The following is a 26,802-nucleotide window of genomic DNA, read 5'->3' as shown; positions in this document are numbered from 1 at the left end:
TTATAAAGGCTGTATGTTGCTTTCTTAAAAAAAAAAAACACGAGACAGTGAAACTGCCAAATGGGTCACCTTAAATTGAAATGACCATTTTAAAATAGTTGGTCACTGTTTAAAGTTTTATATTTAAGTGAAGATCACACTTCTCTATTTTCATGACAGCTGTTCATGGCCCAGTTGCTTAGAATTAAATGAAAAATTGTCCACTAGTTTTCATATGATCAGTATTGTATTTGTTCCTATATGTTGTTAGCGCTGCTTTGTAGATGTCTAAACAGTATTCATTTTTTGGTTTAGGGATTCTTCAATAGCTTTTATTATTAAATAAGCTTTCTCACAAAAGCAATTGATGTAAGAGTGTAAGACCCCATTTTCTCCTCCAATTCTGCAGTGGGAGGGGAGCCTGTACCCATGGATTAAGCTTGGAGGCATAAAAGGGGAGAGTGCTACTTCTGCTTTTTTTTCCTCATGGCTTGTGGAAGCCAAGTTGTTTGCAGTAACTTAAGCTGTAGAACTTCTTATGGAGGATCCTACATGTCCAATTCAACCTCTGTTGCTCTGTTTTGGGAAAGTGTAAATTTGACTGGAATGAAGGAAAGCAGTGTGTGATCTCTCTTGAGAGAAGAACATAAGAATGGCCATACTGGATCAGACCAAAGGTCCATCTAGCCCAGTATCCTGTCTTCCAGTGCTAGGTGCTTCAGAGGGAATGAACAGAACAGGAAATCATCAAGTGATCCATCCCCTGTCGCCAATTCCCAGTTTCTGGCAAACAGAGGCTAGGGACACCATCCCTGCCCATCCTGGTTAATAGCCTTTGATAGACCTGTCTTCCATGAATTACCTCGTTCTTTTTTGAACTCTGTTAGTCTTGGCCTTCGCAACATCCTCTGGCAGAGAGTTCCACAGGTTGACTGTGCGTTGTGTGAAGAAATACTTCCTTTCTTTTTGTTTTAAACCTGCTGCCTGTTAATTTCATTTGGTGACCCCTAGTTCATGTGTTATGAGGAGGAGTACAAAACACTTCCATATTTACTTTCTCCACACCAGTCATAATTTTATAGACCTCTATCATATCCCCCATTAGTCATCTCTTTTCCAAGCTGAAAAGTCTGTCTTATTAATCTCTTTTCATATGGAAGCTGTTTCATACGCCTAATCATTTTGCCCTTTTCTGTACTTATCACTTAAACTTTAAAAAGGCAGGTAGAATCTCATTATGTCTTCTTGAAATGAATGACTTTGCCAGATGACTTAAATAACGTGGGTGCATTGCCTGGAACATAAGATATGCTGCAATGGGTCAGACCAATTGTTTAAGTCTCGTATCCTGTCACTGCTAGTGATCAATGCTTCATTTATACTTTAGGGGAAAGCAAAAATTTGCTATAATGCATCTAAATAGTTATATGCGGTGTTTAACCTTGAAGAACAAGATTTTATTATTCTTTATATACATATACATATATAAAAATAGACAGAGGCAAGATACAATTATATTACTTAAAACTCTAGCCCTTTTAAAAATCCATGTACGTAATTTTAGATTACTGGAAGAAAATGAGATTTTTCTTACAGTTCTGATCATTTATTCCTTAATTTTGAAGTAGGACATATAATCCCATCAAGATTGCCTACTATGTCTCAGATTTTTTTTGAAAGTGAGCTCCTGAATCTCCTTCAATTCATTAACTTGAAGAAATGTCAGAGATCCTAGAGACTGTCAGCCATTGTGTTCTGGTGATATTTTGTGGTGGTTTAATCTTTATATTCCTAATCCTTTTCTGTTCTGATATCTCTATTGGCTTTAAGGCTTTATTCTTTTCATAACTTCATTCATAACCATCTGTGGCTGCATCTAGTAAAAGGGCTTTTTTTTTTAATTTCAGGTAATTTGGAATCTGTATTTCCCTATTTTCTTATCAAGGCAATCTTTTATTCAGAACATTTCTCTCGTGGGCTCATCCTCTAACAGCACAAATTAAACCATTGAATGCAAATTGTAGAATCACAGTTCTAACACAAGGAGAGATGAATCTGACTAAATAACAGAAGACTGAGCAGAGCTTTAAAAAAAAAAAGTTATTTTTGTGCTCCCTATGTGGTTTCTTTTAAATTTTGTGTCAGTTCAGGCTAGCCTGACAGTGACTTGAAATCTACTGCTCACTTTTTTCTCAGTTACTACCATAGAAGTCCGGAAAAAGACTGTTTTAGCTTTAATAGCTCTATTTTTACAATATTGATTTTCCCCAAGTATATAGAATCATAGAAATGTAGGAACCTTGATAGGTCATCTACTCCAGTCTCCTGGATTGATGCAGGACTAAGTATTATCTTCTACAATCTCTGACAGATGTTTGTCTAACCTGTTCTTAAAAACCTCCAGTGACAGAGATTCCACAGATAATTTGTTCCTCAGCTTAACTACCCTACAGTTAAGTTTTTGCTACTATCTAACCTAAATCTCCCTTGGTGCAATTTAAGCCCATTACTTCTTGTCCTGTACTTAGTGATTAAGGATAACCATTTATCGCCTTCCTCTTTATAACAGCCTTTTACATACTTGAAGGTTATCATCATGTCCTTCCTCAGTCTTCTTTTCCAGACTAAACAAACTCAATTTTTTCAATCTTTCCTCATCATGTTTTCTAGACCTTTAATCTATTTGTTGCTCTCCTCTGGACTTTCTCCAATTTGCCAACATTTTTCATCAAGTGTGGTGCCCAGAACTGGACACTGTACTCCAGTTGAGACCTTATCAGACTTCTTGTGTCTTGCTTACAACACTCCTGCTAATACATCCAAGGGTATGTCCAGACTACCCGCCCTATCTGCGGGTGGGGATCGATACATCAGTCTCATCTAGACGTGATATATTGATCCCCGAACGCACTCCCCATCAACTCCGGAACTCCACCGAAGCGAGCGGCGGTAGCAGAGTCGACGGGGGAGCTGCGGACATCGATCCCGTGCTGTGAGGACCCGAGGTAAATCGATCTAAGATACTTCGACTTCAGCTACTCTATTCACGTAGCTGAAGTTGCGTATCTTAGATCGACACCCCCCCCCAGCATAGACCAGCCCCAAGATTGTTTGCTTTTTTGCAACAGTACTGTATTGTTGAATCATCATCTATATCAAAATAGGTCTCTTATGAAACATATCCGTTCAGTATAATTTTGCACAATATTCTGATATTTTATTGGTTGAATAAGTTGGAGTATAGGCCTGTGAATATCAATATCTTATCAAAGCAAATCATACTCTGAAAACTTGATGTACAATATTAACTAATTCATCAGTTCTCACATCTTTATTTAAGATTGTCCACAGGTTACTAATGGGGGATGCAAAGTAATCATTAGTCCTATCATTATTTGTAATGGATGGTTTTTCTGTCACTTCCATCTTTGGTCAAGTATGCAATAATATCCAGTGTGAAACATACATAGATCCAATATGGACTCTTAATGGTGAAGGAATTGTTACATGGAGGCCAGTAATTGATAAATGAAACACACACAGTGTGTAGAATGTGTAGCCATAAAATAATTATTTTACGTGGGAATGAACTACCATCATTGTATTAGATCTTCAGAATTCTGAACAATTTATTAAAAACTTAACACAATTTGTGTGTTCAGGATGGTTTCACATTGAGACTATATACTGGATTTTGTGTGAGGTTCTGTTCCCCAATCTAGCTTGTTAACATTTTCTTCCGGTTTTAGGCTGTTTGTTTTATGTAATATTTGACTTGAAAAATACTCGAATGTTTCATAGTAGGCCAATAAATATCATTGGAACCAAAATTTAGTCCACTGCTAAATGTTAAGAGCACTTACGCCTAAATCGCTATTGATATATCGTACATACAATATAATCTTTGAATAATCATGCACATTTATATAAAGAAGTTATAATTCTGTTTTCTAAACTGACAGTTGTGAAAGCATCCTGTTAAATAGAACTTTACAGAAATTGTCATTTCAGCTTTTAGATTTTCAAAATAGTAAATCTGTATCGCTTCTTATCACTGACTTCTGTATAGAATGACATTTCTAATAAATGGACTTGGAGCTGTAAAACATTTGTAAAACTCTCCAGAGCTATATGTTCCTATCTGATAAATATAGTATCATATATACTAGTATCATGTTGCATGAAAAAAAAGTTAAATACGTGCTAAATGGATTTGTACAATAAAATTCTGTTGTACTTAGATATAACTTCTAAAATAAAAACTTCGAAAATTGCTCAATATTCCAATTGTAATGATGATAATTTCATTATTCAGGTCCATAGTTTACTCTAAATAATAGGAAGAGCTTTTTTGAATTCTTAGCAAGGACAATGGTTATTGTTTGTTGCGGGAGCCTCCAAAGGACCCAATCAGGATTTGGGCCCTATTGTGCTAGACTCTAAACCCATGGGCTATATGGTCCCGTTCCTTGAAGAGCTTGCAACTTAAAAAGACAAAACACAAATGGACAAGGATAAACATACAAGCAAAGGAATTAAGGTGGTAATGGGCACATGTCTCATTGCTTAATCTCTTTCCCAAAATAAAAAATTAAAATAAAAGGATTGTGTCAAAGAAGGGAAAATTTAAGCAAAGGGGAATAACAGGGATTAGTGTTAAACAGGCCTGGAGGGAGGTCAGAGAGTTGGAGGGCGCTGATTGCAATATGTACTTGGTTAGGGAGTCCTCAGGAGGTGAACTTGCTTCCTGTATCCTTGGTATGATAGGCTCAGATTTGATGGCCTTTAGGATGTGCTGCAAGGCTTATTTGTTTTCCTATGGTTTTCTGAGGTTGGATATATGAAAGAGAAAAGTTCATTTTAAAGGATTTCGGAGTGTTTTGATAGTGATTCTGACTGGTAAAACTTATGAAATTTGTTATGTAAAATTGTTCACTAAATTTTTAAAAATATAAAATTTAAACTTAAAACATAAATCATACAAATGTAAAGCTTCTCAAAGTTAAATTGTATAATTTTGAATGGGCTATGGTTTAATTCTTGAAGTAAAACCCTTTTTTAAACGAAGTCTGAACATAGAAGTAGGTATAGGAGACCATAAATTCATATATTGAATGCTCTTTCATAACCAAATAGCTATATCTCCTGTTTGCCTTTTTTTATGATTGAATTAATTTTTTAGTTCATTTTAGTAAGGCATAATATTCTACAGTCATTTGTCACTCAGCCAGGACATGGCTTCTTTATTTATTCATTATGTACACGTCACTGAAACCTATTTTGTATTCTAGCTTATTAGATATGTTTAATTTTAACCAGAAGCTTCCTGCACATTCCTTACTCTGTTCCACTATAGGTGCCCTCACTTCAAATGGTATCAATGCAGATACCAGTGCTGAAATAGGACGTGCCAAGAACTGCCTTGGTCCTGAAGACATCATAGATAAATATAAAGAGGCCATTTCTTACTACAGCAAGGTAACCTTATGTGCATTATGAAAAATTTCCATACATGCATCAATTCCAGTGTACTGTCAATGCATTTTTAGTTGGTGTTAAAGATCACCTGCCTTATAAAGTACATATAAATGTTGGCATGTTCTTTTCATTTGTGTAAGGGTACAATAATGTTGTAAGAAACATGAGTAACTTCTAACAGTTCAGCACACAGAGGGCATACAGAGTCTGCTCTCTGACAGGGGATCTGGCTATTTCAGAATTCTGGTTAAGCCTTCACACTACAAGGGACCAACCTCAAACTATGATTTTCTGTTGAGTTGTATTGTGTACTGCACCACTTGTGCCTTTAGACTGTAATGCCTGTAGATTAATTAGTATATATTTTTTTGAAGTGCTTTTGTTAATGCTAGTTATTTTGGGAAAGTTCTCTGTTAATTGGTGGGCACAGTTGTACTTTTGAATATTCATGCGTATGTTTATCATTGACATGTTACTGTGTAAGCTGACTAACATACTATATGTATGCTGGAGCAATCTTTGAGAGGTGTCTTGAGTTTATTGAAGGGTTTGCAACTAATGGTACCTTTCCTGGAATGAAATATTTAGAACATAGTCTCAGGAGCGTGTGAAGGAGGAGGCGGGGGGACCTGAAGAAATAGTAAAGGCAAATAGTATTTTGGCTGATCCTTAAATGGAGACTAAAAGGAACTTTTAAAGCCATCAGCCATACTGGACCCTTTTTCCAGATTTCTGTGTCTAGACTGCATCCTCAGAGCATATGGTGTTAAGGTAGCTGTAAACTTCTGTTTAGAGTGAAAAACCTTTGTATTATAAATTCCCTTTTGCATCAGCGTAACTGGATATCCTTATCTGTACAACGGATACATTTCACAGTATTACATAACAGTACCTAGCTGTATTTTAACGTTTTGTTCAGTTCTGTCATCCCCTTCTTTACGTTTCAAAACATTTATTTTGCATTGTTCTAAAACAGAGTTTTTAAAAATATGGGTTTTAATGTCATGTTTGCAAAGAAAGAAGAATCTCCAAACAAAGAAAACTGTTATATACAGGTAGTAAAAATTACACCGAGGATTTAGCAGTTCTTTAAGGATGAATTGTTGTTCATTAGTGTGCATCATAAGTTGCTAATCAAACAATGTAATCATTAGTGTTCAGAGGTAATTGTATGGATTTTGGTGAAGTGAAAAGAATGAAATGTGTGAGTTGCATGCACAAACATTTTTCAAGCCTGACAAAGAGAGGCATGCTTGTATATTAAGGCACTTTGGTTATTTTTGTTTCCTCTTTTCAAGTATAAAAATGCTGGTGTGATTGAGTTGGAAGCCTGTGTGAAGGCAGTGAGAGTCCTAGCAATACAGAAAAGAAGCATGGAAGCTTCTGAGTTTCTTCAGAACGCAGTTTATATCAACCTTCGTCAGGTGAGTGTATAAACTGTTGGGTTTTTTTTAAACTCAGAATGAAAAAATCATTAAGGGGTGAAAAATCCTTGAATTTAGGAACCTTGTTTTGCTATTCTGTCTTGAAACTAATGCTTTACACCTCTTTAGCACCTTACATCCCATGATCTCAAAGCATGTTAGAAACACTAACAACTCCATCTAAATGTAGAAGCTTGGTGTATGAGATTGAAGACTACTGGTGATACTCTTGAAGTGAAGAATAAAAGTGTCTTAGGGATGCCCAGCTGTCAAAGGTCTTATTGGAAAGCTATGCTAGAGAAAATTGGCCACACTATCAGTTGTATCATACCTATTATTCCTCAGCTGCGTCTGTTATGTGAGATATGAACATTATATGTACAATATGGTATATTTTGTTTAAAAAAATTCAAACCACTGAAAACCAGACTCAGAGCCCAGCATAAAAATATATCACATTACGTGAATGTCTTTCATATGGTGAGGGTCTTATGGTGAGCCTCAACTGGACACTTGTCAACTCAGACAATGTGATTTTTTGAAAGAGAAATTCTATGAATATGTCCTGGAACTTGTGGAATGATTCACACTTGGCACTTCCAGCCTGCAGTTATGTGTAGAAAACACATCCTTAACAGGTTGGTACAATGGCAGTGATCACTTCATTCAGCTGTCACTTGCAGAAGGGATGTATAGTTCTTCCCTGCAGGACATCTGACTAGGTGAATCTCTATTACTGTACTAGTGGAGGGAATAGGTTTAGAGATCAAAGCATTGAGTCATTTTTGCTTGTCAAGTGGGTAGAGGCCAATTTGTTGTCTGAATGCTCCACATTCTGAGTCCTCTGAACTACCAATCAAGTGGCTGAATGGAAAAATTTCTTCTGGAGAATGATTCCCAGATTGTATGTTCTGAAGACAAAGGACTGTCTTCCTCTGTGTTTAGAAAATGTATAACAAAGATGTAACAGTATGTGCTGGAGTAAAGGTTTCTATTGGTGCAGAGCTCTTTAATCTAGGAAGGGAAGCATAAAAAGATCCCGTGACTAAAAGTTGAAACTAGAAATTTAGATTAAAATAAAGCAATTTTTTTAAACAATGAGGATAATTAACCATTAGAACAATTTACCATGGCAAGTGGAGCAATCTCCATCACTTGAAGTCTTTTAAAATAAAGATGGATGTCTTACTAAAAGATACGCCCTAGTTCAACAAGAAGTTGTGGCATAAATCAGTAGGTGAAATTCTTTGGCTTGTGATATGTAAGAGGTTAGACAGCAGTTTTTTCTGGCCTTAAAATATATGAAAAATAGATCAAATTAAATTATTAGATACTAGTGTAATTATTACTAAAGATAGATGTGTTAAATTGGATGAGTGGGGCAGTGTGGCTGTAGATTTTTGTCTGAAATGACAATGCCAAGCTTTACCAGCTCTCTTCTGCAGGTATTTTGGAGCAATACACCTTGGCTCTGGATGGATTTTCCATAGGCTTGAATCTTCTGTCATTGTATTGTTCTCCTTACTTTTGCTTTAACACTCTTCAGATTAGAAATAAGAGGCCTACCATTTCCTTTATATGTTGCACAGATGGCTAGATGCATTATAATTCTTTTGTCTTCCTCTATCAGTTACAATGAACAAGAGACACTGACAGATGTATCTAAATATTGTTTTGAAAATTCATTTATAGCACCTATGTTCTTGTCTAATAAATACTTAAGTATCACACGTTATGACTGGAATCTTCCTTTGAGGTTGTGGAAAAAGAACTAAGTTGATATGAAAATTGTTATAAGATACTGTCTTAGGATAAATATTAAGCATAATTGTATGATGGGGTATGTTACGGGACGAAGACCTCAAAGAACACCTGCCACTGGGTACATGGAGACATAGAGGCTTGGGCTTCAGGACAAAAGCTCTACCCAGACTGCTTGTTTGGAACTTTGCGGGGGTTGAATTTGAAGCATTGGCACTTGGCTCTTGGGGAGAGGGAGAGATGGTTTGTCAGTTGGCTCCTCTGAGAAGCACTGCTGGACTCTAAACTTAGACTGCCCCAATTAGGTAGTGACAGATGTTTTTCATTGAACTCCTATACTCTTTGCCTTTAGATGCTCCAGGATTGAGACTAAGAGTTACTTAAACACTAGTTTTTTCCTTTGTACATTAGTGACTTTTTTGAGTGAAGTTGCGTTCACACCTTTAAAGTTATCAAACGTACTTTTTTTATGATAGTTGTCAGTGATTTAAAGTCTCGTATTATGGGTTGTTTGCCCAAGCTATATATTGTACAGTAGCTGTCAGCAGTGATACACTACAAGAACTTTAAAAAGCAACAAAGAGTCCTGTGGCACCTTATAGACTAACAGACGTATTGGAGCATAAGCTTTCATGGCTGAATACTCACTTCGTCAGAACTTATTGCTTGTTACTAGGATGTTACAGAACTGAAAATATTCTCTAACAGCCTCTGACTTTTCCAAAACAAGACATTTTTTCTCTATTTAACTTCAGTGAATGCTTTATAGTTAAACAAGAGAGAAATAGTGAGCTGAAATTGGATATCACACAGCTGCTGCACTTCGGTATAAACTAGAGTGAACTTTTATGTTTTGATCAAGTTTGTTCTTTCATACTATTTGATGCCTATCAAGATTAAGCTTTTCACTGTCCGTTTCCTGACTCCAGTGGGCTATATGCTTTTGTCCAGAAGCATGAGGATTAATATTTACATTGTACTTAGAAATTTGTAAAATCAAAGAAGGATTAAGCTGGGACGACTATTGTCCTTTTTTCTGAATTCGTTAGTCTATTGAAAAAGGCTTGGAAATTTACAAGATGGTAAAATCTGTAAGAAATGTGCATTCTTGACACTAGAGTTCCACATGCATGAATATAATTAGGGCTTCAGCTTTTTTTGGTTTATCAGTTTCATTTTTTGAAGTTTATTTTTTAGCTATTTTTGAGTTTTTTATGTAGATGTCTAAATATTGGTGGCTTTCTAGGCATTCTTTGTCCTGTGAGTAATTTATATAATATACATTACAGTAGTATATATTGTAGTGAGTAATCTCTTTGTAATGTTCCTTAGTGTGCTTTAATATAATACTGATTTACACTAGATGCGATAAATCGATCCCTGATAGATCGATCCAGCGGGTAGCGTAGACGTACCCTAAGAAACATCATCCCACTGGAGGCTTTGTCTTTCCGATGAAACTTAAAACAAACATCCTGTTACTTGTGGGCATTATTCCTGACATGCCAGTTTGATGGCTGCTGTTAACTGTATGGTTTATTCACTTCAGGGCTATCTTTTGCAATTTTTTCCCAGAGCTAGGAGCATCAATTTTGATTTTCTAGCCAAATTCTAATTTAGGCAATTACATTCTCTCAAGCTAAAATTCCCCTTTTATTTCAACCAGATCAGGGTATTTTTCATTGTCATTAACTTCTTAGGGTTCCTTTGAAATGACAAAATGCTACATAAAAATTTCACTTATCCATAGTCTATTGAATTCTGAAGTGCAACTTACAATGTCATCTTTTTAATATGATGTAGTGCTTTTTCATCCATATGTCCCAAAGCTTTACAGAGGAGATGAGTATCATTATCTCCATTTTACAGATGGGGAAACTGAGGCACAGGGGGACAAATGACTTGCAGAGCCAGGAATAAAACCCACATCTCCTGAGTCCCAGTCCAGTGATCTAAACCCTAGGTCATATAAAGTGCAGATAATATAAAACAGGCTAGAAAATGCAGGTCCTAGTGTAAAGGCTTGGTAAAAAATTCAGGACACAGGCATTAGAGCAGATATAGAAACCTGCTAATGGGGCCAGGACCAGAGATTATTTGCTTGTTTGCTTATAATATGCAAGATCATTGGGGTCTATAATGCTGGCTCCTTCATTGTCTTTGATATGTTTTCTATGTATTTTTCAGTTGTTACATTTTTAACATTTTAGCATAGTAAAAAGTACTTCACTCTCTTTTCTCTTCTTTTTTACATTTCAGCTTTCTGAAGAAGAAAAAATCCAGCGTTACAGCATTCTCTCTGAATTGTATGAACGTATTGGATTTCACCGAAAGTCTGCGTTCTTCAAGCGTGTAGCAGCAATGCAATGTGTGGCACCTAGCATATCAGAGCCAGGTTGGCGGGCCTGCTACAAACTGCTTTTGGAGACGCTTCCTGGATACAGTCTGTCTTTGGATCCGAAGGACTTCAGCAAAGGTAAGTTTCTGAGGCTCAGACTGCTGGTTTCTGCATTAGTGTAACTAAATTGCATCAAAAACAACTCCATCCACTTCAATCTGATGCCAGCAATTCTAGAAAGAAGCATCTTTGTCTTTGCTAATACTGCTTCTGTTTGTTCAATAAATATGAAATTCTGATCATATCTAGGAATGTCAGTAGCCCATCAAACTGTACTCAAATAAAATGTATTAGAAATGAGGAATTAGCAGAAGAAATCTTGGAGTCATTTGCAATATTATTTGCAAACTCATGGATGACAGGAGAAGTCCTGAAAGACTGGAGAAGGGCTAATGTAATCTTTAAAAAGAGAAAAAAGGAGGAACCAGGGAACTATAGACCAATCAGCCTGTCCTCGATACCTGGGAAGCTACTAGAGCAATGTATAAAACGTTCAGTTTGCAAATACCTGGAGGATGAAGGAGGGATCACTAGCAATCAGCATGGCTTTACTGAGAACAAATGCCAAACCAGCTTGATTTCCTTCTTTTAACAAGGTAACTGGTTCGATGTATGGGTGAATGCAGTGGACATGCTAAAAACCTGGTATATTATTAAGACTTTCGACAGTCCCACATGACATTCTCATAAGTAAGTTGGAGAAATGCTGTCTTGGTAGAACTACCATAAGTGGATACATAAACAACCGTAAACAAAGAATAGCTATTAATGGAATGGTGTTAGATAGGAAGGAGATCTCCAGTGGGGTTCCTTTATTAATGACGTGGATGTAGGAATAGAGAGCATTCTGATCAAATTTGCAGGTGACACAAAGCTAGGGAGGGTTTCAAACACTGTGCAGGATAAAGCTAAAATTCAAAGTGATCTTGATAAATTGGAGCACTTGGCTATGTACAAGAAAATGAAATTCAAAAAAGACAAATGTAAGCTGCTATGCTTCGGGAAGAAAAACCAAATGCACCAATACAGAATGGGGGAAAACTGGCTTGGCAAATAGCACCGCTGAGAAGGATCTGTGAGTGATGGTGGATCACAACTCAACATGAGTCAGCAATGAGATACTGTTGCAAAAAATAGCAAATGCAGTTTTGGGTTGCATTAACAGAAGCATAGCATACAAGTCATGGGAGAAGATAGTACCACTCTACTTGGTGCTGGTTAGGCCTCAGCCCGGGTACTGTGTCCAGTTTTGGTCACTGATGTATAGCAAGGATGCAGAGAAACTGGAAAGGATGTAGAGAAACTGGAAAGGGTCCAGAGGCGAGTGACAAGGATGATCAAAGTATGGAATGCAAGCCATATGAGCAAAGGCTGAAGAACTGGGTATGTTTAGTTTGGAAAAGAAGAGATTAAGTGGGACATGATAGTGGTCTTCAAATACTTGAAAGGCTGCCATAAAAAAGATAGAGAAAAATTGTTCTGTCTTGCCACAGAGGGCAGAACAAGAAGCAATGGGTTCAAACTACAGCATAGCAGATTTAGATTAAATTGTCCATTCTCTAGGTTGTCCTTATTTCCCTTTTTATAGATTGACACTATATTTGCCCTTTTCCAGTCTTCTGGAATCTATCCCATCTTCCATGACTTTTCAAAGATAATTGTTAATGGCTCAGATATCTCCTCAGTCAGCTCCTTGAGAATGGAATGTGGATTTTATGATTTTATGCTACTGATGAGGCTCATGTGCTGGATGTGACTGCTGTTGCACCAATTTTCAGTTTCATCATCTCATATACTGAGTTTATAGCTGCCATAGAAATAAAAACATTGTTTCCAAGCGCAGTCATTATTACGCAGCTATAATTTTATAGTTTATCTTAAAAATATTTTTTACCTGTGTAAGTTTTACATTAGCCTGTTCATCATAGATCGTTTGGTTGTTTCAGATAAGTTGTTTTTGAAGGAGTTAAAAATTGTTTATTGAAGTTACTTGAGCTGTTTATAAGCTGAATGACATGATTATTAAATTTGTCTTTATTATACTTTTTGTAAACCTTTTTATGTAACTTTTTCCCTATAAGGAAGCAACGGGTGGGGTTGTTGCAGAGGCACCCCCTAGAATGGCATGCAGCTCTTTGTTTCTACGGGATATCTGGGGCTCTGACCCAGAGCAGCTGTGCTCTCTGGTTCTCTAGTAGACTTGCCCCATATTCTAGACAGGACTGACTATTTTTAGACAAAACATAAAGAAGGGAATGACCTGGGAAGTCATTCCCATTTTTGTCCATGCGCCCCCGGCCGGCCTCAGCGAGGCCAGCCAGGAGCACCCGTGACAGCAGCAGACAGTACAATATGACTGGTAACTGTCATCGCCAATTTCCAAAGCAGCAGACGGTGCAATAGGGTTGGTAACAGTCTCTGCTACCTTGCAAAGGCAAATGAATGCTGCTGTGTAGCACTGCAGTACCGCATCTGTCAGCAGCATCCAGTACACAAACAGTGACAGTGAAAAAAGGCTAAACGGGCTCCATGGTTACCATGCTATGGCGTCTGCCAGGGCAATCCAGAGAAAAAGGGCGCGAAATGATTGTCTGCCATTGCTTTCACGGAGGAAGGATTGAGTGACGACATTTAACCAGAATCACCTGCGACACTGTTTTTGCTCCATCATGCATTGTGATCTCAACCCAGAATTCCAGTGGGCGGGGGAGACTGCGGGAAATATGGGATAGCTACCCACGGTGCAACGCTCCGGAAATCGACGCTAGCCTCGGTACATGGATGCACACCACCGAATTAATGTGCTTAGTGTGGCCGCGTGCACTCGACTTTATACAATCTGTTTTAAAAAAACGGTTTCTGTAAAATCGGAATAATTCCGTAGTGTAGACATACCCCCAGGGTGGTGATCTCCTTCTCCCCTGGAGAGAGCAGCTGAGCTGTGCCTTTCCTTCCTTACTGCTACTATTTCAGGTCTTTTGGAAAATTTGTCAGGACAAAGTATGTCATTCTTATTGCCCTCAGTTGGCGCACAGTTTTGGTTCCTGAATCTCCTACAAATATCAACTTATTCTCCAATAAGCATCCAATCCTTTCCTGATTTCTTGAGAAGGGCAGGATCAACCATCCAAACCCCAAAGTGCTTCATCTCATGTTTTGGTTTTTGGATGGGCATCAACACTGGAACATTCCTGCTCTGAAGCTGTACAAACCATCTTTAATAGCAGAAAAATAATGCTATTTAGCCAAGTGGAAGCATTTTTCCATTTGTGCACAGCAGAAACACATCTTTCGGAGTCAGCAGATTTTCCCTTTATTTTGGACTGTCTTCTTTCTCTCAGAATGTTTGGGCTTTCTCTCAGTTCTATATAAGTCCACCTGGCACCAATCATATGCTGTCCACTATCAGATGGTTATTCAATTTTCACTTCTGCATTGACAGATATTTGAAGGGCCACATCAGAACCTTCCCACTAGTAAGGAAACCTACTCCTCACTGGGACTTAAAACTCGTACTTTCATCACTCATTAATCCTCCCTTTTGAACTATTGCTATATGTTCCATGTCTCATTTTTTCACTTAAAGTTGTATTTCTTGTGGGCCATCACCTCAGCCAGGAGGGTAGGTGACCTGGTACCCCGATGACAGATCTGGAATACTCCATATTCCGTAAGGACAACGTCTCTTTATGAGTACATGTGAACTTTACCCCAAAAGTAGTTTTGGAGTTTCATTAAACCAGCTAATCCATTTGTGGTGTGTCCCCCCACCCCCTCCAAAAAAAAACAACCAAAAAACACAACAACTTCATACATCTAGGAAGAGGGGAGACTACATTCCCGCCTTCAACCTGCAAAGGACAAAACCAACCAGAAAACTAGCAAATTTCATTGCTATAGCAGAATGAGTGTGAGGTCAAGCTATGTCCTCTAAGGGGATCTCTAAATGGACCTCAGGTTGTATCCTGCTCCACTACCAATTGTTGCATCTTCCTTTCCTTCATTGGGTGAGGGCTCATTTTACAAGAGCACAAGCAACTTCAGTGGAAGTACTTTTACTTGACATTTGCCAGGCAAGTACATGAAGTTCCATCCACTTGTTTGTGAGATGGTATGCTCAAGTGCAGAATTCCTCTGCTGACAACTTTTGGTACCGTGATCCTCCAAATGACTCTGCTGTCTGCATCCTTGCACCTTCCTTCTACTTGAGTACTGCTCATCATTCACCCATAGTGGAATACATATAGGGACCAGCACTTGCAGAAGAAGAGGAAGTTACTTACCTTTTGGTAACTGGAGAGTCTTTGAGGTATGTGGTCACTATCTGTATTCCACTATCCATCCTCCTTCCCCTCTGCTTTGAATCTTTATTAGATTTGTGGTAGAGAAGGAACTGGAGAGGCCGTTCGTTTGCTCTGCCCTTTATGCCCTCAGTTGGAAACACAAGGAGGGCAAAGGCGCGTGCGCGGACCAACAACACTACTTGCAAGAATTCTCCAACTCTAGTCACATGAGCGGATGTGCACACTCACAGTGGAATACAGATAGGAACTACACATCTTGAAGAACCTCCAGTTATTACAAGTAAGTAACTTCCTCTTCCACTACACACTAAATTTATCTTTGCAATTTGGAAGAGGATATGAAATGAAATTTTAATTTTTTAAATGTTTTACATGTAGGTTCACTCTAGTACAAAAAGAGAAACACAACCACACCCCACCATTATCTCTACTGCTTTTTTCAAGTTAAAATCTTCAGCTTTTATATAAGTCTTGCATCCGAAGAAGTGGGTATTCACCCACGAAAGCTCATGCTACAAAACGTCTGTTAGTCTATAAGGTGCCACAGGATTCTTTGTAGCTTTTATATAAACACCAATATATTGCTTATTTAGGATCTGTAGCAGAACCAAATGTAATTATATTTTTTAAGCTACTTTAGGTTTTATTAAAAATGTAACACAAGTGATTTCCTGTTTATTTTATAGGAACTCATAAAGGATGGGCTGCAGTGCAAATGCGTTTGCTTCATGAGTTAGTGTATGCTTCAAGAAGAATGGGAAACCCTGCTCTTTCTGTCCGACACTTGTCCTTCCTTCTCCAAACCATGTTGGATTTTCTCTCTGATCAAGGTAGGATTTTTTATAGGTAAATTACTTTTTTCTGTATGATAGTGAAGATGTGATGTGCTATTAATGCATTGAAATGTACTTAAATTAAGTTCTAGAGGTGTCACCTTAAAGGGGATTGAGTGAACTTTGTCCCAGGAGCACAGAAGAAAGACGAGGTGCAGTGGATGTGGTGTTAATTAGGCCGTATCTTTGTATGCTTAACATATCTGGGAATACTCAGCAATCAATTGTACAGTACAGGTCATCATTTCTTCCTTAATTGTTTTCACCTACTTGGGAGGGCTGCTGTGAGCCTTTCCTACCCTGGTCTCAGTCCATTATTGAGACCTTGCTCCTCTTTCCTTATGTTAGGGTTCAGGGTGGGCTAAAAAAGGGGTGTGATCATCCCACTGTACCAGGTGATAGGAGATTCAATCCCCTTTTCCTAGCTTCCTTATGGGATGCCTTCAGCTAAAGCCATTTCCAACTCCTGTTAATCAGGAAATGGTGTCCCCATTTTATCAATTACCTGTACTGGACACAGGGAGGGATCAGGAATTAGTTTTGCTTCATTCCCTCAACCCCCATTTGAGTTCCTGGATAGTTAATAGTTCCCTTCGTAATGTCAGCTAAAACTATATCTACTCTCTGGTTGAAGAGATGTATCCTGTTGTCCCTGGATAACTCTGGTACCAGGTTTCATTTTATTTTTTTATTTTGTGTGTAATCCACCAAATTCACCAATCCTCTGAATTTCGGATGTTTCACACATCTTCTGGCCTTGTCAACCCATGGAGGCCTGGCAGCAACCCAGCATTCCCTCTACTACAGCATTTCACAGTTGCTCCCAGGAAAAGGTCCACCTAGATCTGATTTAAATCTCTATGCCCTTATGATTAAATAAACCAAATACCAAAATCTAAATAGTTTTTACTCCAGGTATACTATAATAATTTCTAGTGGCTGCTTTCTGGCTGCCAGAGTATAAAAAGGGCATCAGCTGGTCCCAGAACATGCACCTTTTGCCACGCCAACTCAAATTCACCTAGTCACTAAGAACCAGCTGTGAATCTCTGGGAAACTGGCTGCTTGGATGTTTTGGCTCAGTGCCGGCAGGCTCAAACATTGACTATGACCAAGGCTACGTTTATGTCACGGAGGTCATGGAAGTCATGGAATCTGACTTTCAGAGACCTCTGTGACATTCTTTGCTTCAGCCCCAGGGACTTCTGAACTCTGGAGCAAGCAGCCACTGGGGCCCTGGCAGGGTCCCAGCTACGGGTGACAGTCTCCTGAGGGGGCCATCCTTAGGGTTCCAGTGACAAGGCGACAGCCTTGTGAGAGGGTGGGGAGGGGGACATCTAGGGCAAGTGGCTCGGGGTGTCCTGTTTTCTCTTTAAGAAATATGGTCACCCTGCCGTTCCCAGCTGCCGTGAGTGGAGGGGGGGGGCGGGGTCCCCCTGCAGGTTCCAGCTGCGGCAGGCAGAGGGGGATCCCCCAGCTACCACGGTGGCAGGGGGAAACCGTGAAGCTGCAGCAGCAAAAGTCAGACAAGTCATTGCTTCCATGAATTTTTGTTTATTGCCTGTGATGTGTCAATGACTTTTACTAAAAATACCCATGACAAAATCTTAGCCTTAAGTGTGACCTGGTATTTTGTTCCCCGTAGAGCACCCCTCTGTTCAAGGTGACTCAGGGCTGCCTCACTACTGAGATCCAGCAATGAGCTTCCAAGGGGAACTGGCCACCCTACCTATTGGCCAGATGCACAATATTTTGCTTGCACGATCAGTCACCAAGTCCTGTGACCGGTTCACGTGATCCTGAAGGAAGGGATAAACATAAAGAGTTGAGCACATACCTCTGAATTATCCTCCCCAACAAGGGCTTCCTTGTATGTATTTGGATGCCACCACTGATAAGAATAACTGTTGGGCTTGTATTCTAAGCTGTTCTGTGGATGTAACAAATGCAGTCTTGAATTAATGGGATGCCATTTCACCAGGGGAATCCAAACAATACATTCTCTCTCTCTCTGCTGTAGGAAGAGAGCCTAGCCAGCCACCCTGCCCCTACAGGAATCACTCTGCTGATTAGTGATTGATGAGACTTCCTTTTGGTTGCCTGGTGTATAAATATAATTCTCCCCCACTCACCAGTGTTCATGGTGGCTCAGTGCACCCACTTGGTCTGTCCTCCCTCTATTTTCTCCCTCATATCCCAAGTGCAGTAGGGCCCCTTAAAGGAGCCCCATTCCCTTTATTTTGGGACAGCCAGGCAAAGACCCACCATATTCAGTTATGGTGAGCACATTTGAGGGGGAAAAACAAGAACAAGTAAATTTGTTTTCTTCTAAAATATTTTTTTAAAAGAGTAAGGAATACAGGTGAAGAACAATAGTTAATTGCAAACTCTCAGATTAACTCTTAACATATTAGAAGGATAAAATTGCACAAGCAAAAGATAACTGAAATTAACATAAACAAGCTGCTGTTGTACCAGTTTCTTAGCTTCTGTTTTGTATTCTACGCTTCATGTGTAACATTACAATGAAATATCTTAAAACATTTTCCATATGCAAATAGGATAGACTGCCTTATGCTACAGTGTTTTCTTTGTACAAATTATGCATACACACAAACATAAAGGGATTGATTTATGAGGGAGGATTAAAAAGTAATTATTTGTGTTCAAACCATTACTAAGGATGTTTTTAGGTGTATGCAAGTCTTAATAATGGGATGTGGTGTTTGAGATGACATGACTGAAACTGAGTAATAGATGCAGTTAAGAAAACACATACTCCTAGACTGAATATATTGGGAACACCTGTTGACAAGCACAATCTAATAGTTTGAATAGCCTTCTAAGGCGATGAGTCAGTGATGCCATCATTAAGTTTGACACATCAATCCTTAAGCAGCTGCACATAATAGAATCACAACTCAACAAGGTTTAACTAAGAACTACTTATACTTGCTAGAAGTACTGGAGGTTGGATGCAATCATCTGAATTTCCTCCCTTTTTCTGTCTGTATTTCAAATTACATTTCAGTGGAGTTTGTTTGCTGGGTTGGTCCCAGGATATTAGAGATGCAAGATGGGTGAGGAAGTATCTTTTTTATTGGATAAACTTTTGTTGATGAAAAAGACAAACTTTCAAGCTACCCAGAGCTGCTCTTTTTAGGCTTGTCTCTTTCATCAACAAAGTTTGGTCCAGTAAAAGGTTGGTCTCACCCACCTTGTCTCTGATGGAATTGGTACATTTGTCATTAAACAGTAGTTAGAACATCAGTGATTGCCAGTGTTGTCAGCATGTTTGATGTCAGTTGTAGAATTAATCAGATTTAACATTGGTAGGATTTTTTTGGAGGAGAAAATATAAACAAGGCCCAAGAGGAAAACAAAAGGTGACAACTACTGTTACTCTCCTCTTCCCAGGGATTTGGTTTTTTCATAAATAAAATTTATATCAAAGATTTTTTCATTACCTTAAGTAACAACACAGGACCCCATGATGAAAGTTTTTATTTTTTTTTATTTTTAAAATACACCTATTTTCAAAGGCAAGTTCTTTGCTCCCCATAAATTAAATTGTGGTTTCTTTTTCTTTTTTGATATTGTTGCTTCTGTGTTGGAGATGTAGGAGAACGGGAACTGAACGAAATAATTACACATCAAGAATTGTTTTAAGAATGACTCTCTTTGGCAGCTCTCCAGCAAAGAGAGCAGCTCCTTTGCTCCAAATGGAGTCACTCTGTTTAGTGGTTTGAAAAAGTCATATAGAAAGGATAGCAAATAAAGACACTGTTTATATGCCCAACAGACAAATTTTTCTCTTGAACTCTTAGGTAAATCTTGATATGCTGTTTGAATGATAAATTTATTTAAACACAGTAAAGAAATATAGCCTAGTCCACTTATATATGCAATTAAAAAAACAAATAACATCTGTAAAACATTTTTTTTTAATGTCACCTTTCTTCCTTTGACAAGTAATTGTATATGGACTGAATAGAGCAGTTAACTCCCAGCATGTCTACCAACAGTGATTTCTTTTTGGTTCATTTTGTCTTTATAGCAAATTACTTTATATCTGAAGCACCAAACACAGAGGGGAAAAAAATGAACATAAGGGGAGTTGAGAAGCACAAAACCCAGAAAAGTTCATAATATATTTTTGGGAATATTTTAATAATTTTTAAACAAAAGGGATTGTCGCATCTATTTATTGCTTCATAATAGTATTTTAGTCCCAGATTTTTAATAGAATTTAGGCATGTAACTTTTGTTGATTTCAATGGGAATTAAGTGGCTAAATACCTTTAAAATTTGGCTCCTAATGTGTCTCAGACATTAATCAATTCATCCTTACAGCATCTCTGTTTTAAAAACAGAAAGCAAGCCTCTACAAGCAGCTCCTGTCTTAGATCTGACAAACTCACTACACCTAATACACCACTTTCATGGTGTTTATCCAGGAATGGTAGCATGTGAGGGCTCTACTGAAAACTTGTAACATCTTGCTACTCATAATTGTCAGACGTGTGTATGGGTAATATTTATGGAATAATGTAACTATATAGAAAAGTATGCCTTATGGTCTTGGACTAAGAGTTTGTCACCAAGGAATCATATACCTTGGTGATGGCCTATTCAAGTGGGAGTGATGTAATGAAATTGTCTACCTTAGCCCCACCCCAGAAAAGTCCATGGAAAACTGTCAAAGATAACTTCAAAAAATTGAAATCACTTTGAGGTAAAAAGGAAGATTGTGATACACATGGGGTCACCCTGTCTGCGAATAAAGACAAAAGACTGATTCAGTATATTACAGAGTGGAGAAAGATGCTCTGCATCCATTCACTGAGGAGACATCTTGTTGAGTTGGGGTGTTTCATGAAAGATTGGATCTCGGTTCCTGTCAAGCCATACAGTTCTACAACAGACTGAACTTTGGGGGGAAAACCTACTTTATTAGACAGAAAAAGTAACTATTAGTGTAGGGCAGGGGTGGGAAAACTATAGCCTGTGGCCACATCCGGCCCGCCAGCCGTTTTAAACTGGCCCTCGAGCTCCCGCTGGGGAGTGGGTTCTGGGGCTTGCCCTGCTCTGATGCTCCAGTCGGGGAGCAGGGTTTGGGGTTGCTCCATGGGGCTCCCGGAAGCAGCGGCCTGTCCCCCTCCAGCTCCTATGCACAGGGGCAGCAGGGAGCTCCAATCTGCATGCTGCCCCCGCAGCTCCCATTGGCTAGGAACTGCGGCCAATGGGCGCTGCAGAGGCGGTGCCTGCGACGGGGCAGCACACAACAGAACTGTCTGGCTGTGCCTCCGCGTAGGAACCGGAGGGGGGACATGCTGCTGCTGCTTCTGGGAGCTGCTTGAGGCAAGTGTCGCCCAGAGCCTGTACCCTTGAGCCACACCCCAACCCCCTTCCCCAGCCCTGATCCCCCTCCCACCCTCAGAACCCTTTGGTCCCAGCCTGGAGTGCCCTCCTGCACCCCAAAACCCTAATCCCCAGCCCAGAGCCTGCACCCCCATCTGGAGCCCTCATCCTCAGCCCCACCCCACACCCCCTGCCACAGCCCGGAGCCCCCACCCACATCCCAACCCCAATTTCATGAGCGTTCATGGCCCGCCATACAATTTCTATACCCCAATATGGGCCTCAGGCCAAAAAGTTTGCCCATTCCTGGTATAGGGCCTAGTTTATGTGGAATTGTTTTGTGTTGTAACTATTTGTTTCCATCACTCTTATTTCTATTGGAATCTCCTAGTCTTTTTCTTAAACTTTTTTTTTAAATAAGTGTTGTGCATTATCCAGGAGCTGTGATAGAAGGTAAAAGTGGTAAACTGGAGTACACTGCTCCTTTGGAAGCAGAGGATCTGGGATTTCTGTGAATAGCCAGTGTGGACATCACAGGAGAACCCTTAAAGGAGAATCTGGGACTGGGGTGCACCTCTTCTTAAACTGCAAGACAAAGACAGGGCTGGCATAGCCTGGAGGAGCATGTTTGAGTGGATGAAAGTCTGGTGGTGTTAGGGAGCTAACACCCAGCTGCCACAGGCAAGACACTCCCTTTTGTCGGAGGTGACCATGTAACATAGTGACCCTCGGTTGTGAGTACCACAAGAACGGTGTCATATGCCTTACTTAGGTCTACACTACACGGTGAGGTTGACACAAGACAGCTTATGTCAACCTAGCTGTGGACACGTCCCTTAAATTTGGCTCCCTGACATAAGTGCCTCTCTATGCTGAAAAACCACCTCCCCAATGGTGTAGAGTCACAGTTGATAAAATTAGGTGAACGCAATGTCAGTGTAGACATTGCATTGCTCATGTTGACTGGTACTGGCCTTCAGTAGCTGTCCCACACTGCTCCATGTTGACAGTGCAACAGTGACAGAACAAGGAGTAATGATCTCAAGTTGCAGTGGTGGAGGTTTAGGTTGGATATTAGGAACAACTTTTTCCTTAGGGGGGTGGTGAAGCACTGGAATGGGTTTCCTAGGGAGGTGGTGGAATCTCCATCCTTAGAGGTTTTTAAGGTCAGGCTTGCTAAAACCTTGGCTGGGATGATTTAGTTGGGGATTGGCCAACCCTGATATTCATTAAGTGTTGTGATTGACCGTGGAAACCCCCACTCTCAAAAGAGGGGCCCCAGCTGCAGCAATTCTGCAGTGATGGAAGGGAAAATAACCTTTCAGTTTCCTTAGTTATAAAGAATGGGGAAAGGAAAAAAAACATGGTTCTGTATAGAAGCAGCATTAATTTTTTTTAATTTTCACTTTAAAAAAAGTTGCTAGCTGTTCTTTAATGCTCCATGGTTAATAAGATGAAAGGATGTTTAAAAGCAACAGGCTAATCTTTGTGAACTGTTTTGTTAGTAGTAAAATACTTAGGGTTTTTATACATGATCTTGGTCTAATATGGGCAGGGTAATGATTGAGGATTTCATCATACTCCTTCAAATAAATATTTTAAATTGCTCTGTCTTGGATTTTTTTTTAATTCATGTTTTTGATTCCAGGGCTTCAGTCTTGTTTCAGAGACACTTTTTTTCCTGGTTACATTTATTTTAACAGATAATCTTGAATTGGCCTGGCTGCATAATAAATTCATATACAACAATATTGTAATTCTGCAAAGTAGAAATAACTTTGTGGCTCTGACATAAAAAAGTGAAGGGGCTTATTTGTGGGGGAAAATGAGCTAGTTGGGTTTCTCTGCTAATCTCTGTAAAGATTTAAACCTAAAATACTAGGGAGTGAGGATTAAGTGCATACTCCAGTGTGCTATGCTTGGGTTTATGGTGTTTTAAACTAAGTTGTTCAAGTAACTAATGTGTTAATGGTGTTTGGGGGAAAAAAGCTGTGAATGAAAACTTCAGGGACTTGTCATTAATATGCACATTAAATATGGTAAAACTTGTTTTAAAAGAGCAGCACCATGGTTTTTGAAAAGTGAACAAGCCATGTTTGCTTTTATAACAGAGTACATATGCATTAGTTTTGTGAAAAATTTAAATGTCAAATTATTCTTTAACATTGATAAATCTACAATTTGTATGTAATTTAATATTTAAATTTTAAAAGTTGGAGTGCTTGTTAGAGCAATCCAAATATCATAAAGCTAGTGTGTATTGTAAGTGGAGTTTTTCATAATGAGGTACGGGTGAGCTATTACAAGTGGGAGCACAAAGGGTACTCCCTATAGAGTACAAATAAAATTCAAATTCTCAATGAGTTGTCACAGTTTAGGGCAACTGCACCTGTGTTTCTTTGCTTCGTGGCCCAGAAAGGGTACCCACTCTAGGCACTCTGTTGCTCAGCCGTCACCTCTCTTTACTGATCAGGGATTTTCTAGGCTGCCTGATTCCCTCCCTACATTGTGAGAACCCCAACAGTCACACTGCATAGGCAAGCCTGCCATGATTTCTCTCCAGAGGCTATAAACTGGATAATTGTGCAGTTATACAGTACCACCCAGCTTTTCCTAAGCAAGCACATTTATTGTTAATGTGAAAGCTTTACAGATGTAGCCTTTATTGAAATTGAATTAATAGTTCTGTCAGGCTCCTTTTTCTCTACGGTTTTAAGATCAACAGGGTGAAGTTGCCCTTAGTGATTTTTCTAAAGTTGAGAGGCTGTAGGAACACACAAAGGACAGTAACCACAAACACAGTCACAAGTAAGGAATCTTGTCTGTAGCATAAGCTTTACTAAGCAGATGATTAAAGTTACAATCAGAAACAAATATATAAAACCTAATAGATCATACTGTATTCCTACTCACATACCCAAAGATGATATAGTCTGGTGGATGTATCAACAGGTGATCATTGATACAGGGGTGATTCCTCCTGTGGTCTTCCCAAAAGGGTCTTCCTACCCAATCCATGCCAGGAAATCCTTTTTATCCTGTTATGACCACACTAACACCTTATTCATAGCATGAAGGTTTCAGCCTTCTTTTCCTTATCTGTACTTCACAGCTGATAAATTCTGGGGTACTCTGCTATTCATAGGTTGTTCTTAGTTTCCTTTATTCTTGTAAACATTTTAGTAACATTTACTTAAACATGTTACCATGGTAACCTGTGGTAAGAACAGAACTTTCCATGATGTTACAATCAGTTGCCTTGTAATCTCTTATTTTTTCTCCCATTACAACTTCCCTTACTGCTACCTATGTGTAAACCTCATGTAAAAAGTATGTAATTATGTTAAATTTTTCTTTAGTGCAAATACTGTCCAGATTCTGACATTTCTGTTAGAGCTACATTACAAATGCTACCTTCTTAAAAAAATATAATTTAGTTCATTACAACTTTAGATTAAAATTTATTAGACTGCACATTTTCTAATTAGTTTTACAAGTCTGATTTAAATCAATGATTTTTTAAAATGAGATTTAAATCACGATTTGCTGCACCCCATGGCACTTTAAGATGACTTGCTAATCTTCTTAATACCTTCACTTGCATAACATTGGGAATGACTGACGCGCATTGCACTGTGAGTTCCAGACTCAGAATCTATCTCCTGTAGGTGCAATTACTGCATGTATGCCCTGTAATTATAACCTGAGATAGTAGTGCCACAATCACTGTGGAGTGGCATATGTTGAGATTTTAATGGTGTACTGTAAAGGGTGACTTGCCCTTGGGCTGGTGAGCCTCGGGGTAAGCTAGTTCTTATTACAAGATGAGCCCTATCTGAGAGGAATCTGAGGCAGCAGGAAACTGAAGAGGGGATTTGATAGACATAGTTGGGACTGCTGGAAGCAGGAGGCCTGGCAATAAGGACTTGTCTTCACTACCGGGGAGATCGATGTTGCTGCAATAGATGCAGTCAGTGTTTGTTTGATTTAGCGAGTCTAGTGAAGACCCGCTAAATCGACAGCAGAGTGCTCTCTGGTTGACTCTGGTATTCCAGCTCCCTGAGAAGAATAACGACTGGAGGGTGTCTCTCATTGACACAGCACAGAGAAGATACTGAGGTAAGTTGATGTAAGCCACGTTGACTCCAGCTACATTAGTCACATAGCTGGAGTAGCGTAATTTAGGTAGACTTATCCTGGTAGTGAAGACAAGCCCTAAGCTATGGAAGCCCAGGAAACGAGACTGCATGGAGTGAGAACTGATACAAGACTTGTTTTGTTTTGGGACTTTCGAAATCTTTTTGACAAACTCTGATGCTAGGCTAAGCGGCGCTGTAATTGCCCCATTGAGTGGTGGGATCACACCGTGATGCACGTCTGGGATGACTAGCAGTGGCTGCAGAATTTTCGCATGAGGAAAGCCACTTTCATGGGACTATGTGATGAGCTTGCCCCAGCTCTGCAGCGCAAGGACACGAGAATGAGAGCTGCCCTGTTGCTGGAGAAGTGTGTGGTGATTGCACTGTGGAAGCTGGCTACTCCAGACTGCTACCGATCAGTCGCTAACCAGTTTGGAGTGGGAAAGTCGATTGTTGGAGTCGTGTTGATGGAAGTGTGCAGGACCATTAATCGCATCCTGCTCTGAAAGACCCGTGACTCTGGGCAACGTGTATAACATTGTGGATGGCTTTGCACAAATGGGCTTCCCTAACTGCGGAGGGGTGATAGATGGCATGCACATTCCAATTCTGGCACCAGACCACCTAGCTACCGAGTACATTCATCGCGAGGGGTATTTCTCAATGTTTCTCCAGGTGCTTGTGGATCACTGTGGGCATTTCACAGACAATAACTCAGGCTGGTCCAGAAAGGTGCATGACACACACATCTTTCGGAACACTGGCCTGTTCAAGAAGCTGGAAGCAGGGACTTTCTTCCCAGACCAGAAGATCACCATAGGGGAAGTCGAAATGCCCATTGTCATCCTGGGAGACCCCACTTACCTCTTAATTCTGTGGCTTATGAATCCATACACGGGGCAACTTGACAGCAGCAAGGAGCAGTTCAACAACAGGCTGAGCAAGTGAAGAATGACTGAGTGTGCATTTGGCTGTTTAAAAGCCCGCTGGCGATGCCTGTGCGGGAAGCTGGACCTTGCAGATGACAACATTCCTATGCTTATAGCCACGTGCTGTACACTACATAATATTTGTGAAGGCTGAAAACTTCACTCAAGACTGGGCCGCAGAGGCTCAGCTCCTGGA

The 26,802-nt window shown here is 39.6% G+C and overlaps 1 protein-coding gene across 11 annotated transcripts in view; it reads left to right on the top strand.

Moving 5' to 3' along the window:
* TRAPPC9 (trafficking protein particle complex subunit 9) overlaps positions 1-26,802 on the top strand; it is an 825,958-nt gene that overhangs the window by 30,740 nt on the left and 768,416 nt on the right. For all 11 annotated transcript variants that reach the window (XM_039525295.1, XM_039525292.1, XM_039525294.1 and 8 more), the window contains 4 exons: positions 5,336-5,457; positions 6,756-6,881; positions 10,902-11,118; positions 16,031-16,174. In XM_039525295.1, coding sequence (XP_039381229.1) covers positions 5,336-5,457; positions 6,756-6,881; positions 10,902-11,118; positions 16,031-16,174 — 609 coding nt within the window. The remainder of the gene's footprint in view (positions 1-5,335; positions 5,458-6,755; positions 6,882-10,901; positions 11,119-16,030; positions 16,175-26,802) is intronic.

Source organism: Mauremys reevesii, linkage group 2, assembly GCF_016161935.1.
Source record: "Mauremys reevesii isolate NIE-2019 linkage group 2, ASM1616193v1, whole genome shotgun sequence".
Taxonomy (NCBI): domain Eukaryota; kingdom Metazoa; phylum Chordata; order Testudines; family Geoemydidae; genus Mauremys; species Mauremys reevesii.
Note: the sequence above shows the minus strand (reverse complement) of the source record. Positions and strands in the feature narration are given on the sequence as shown.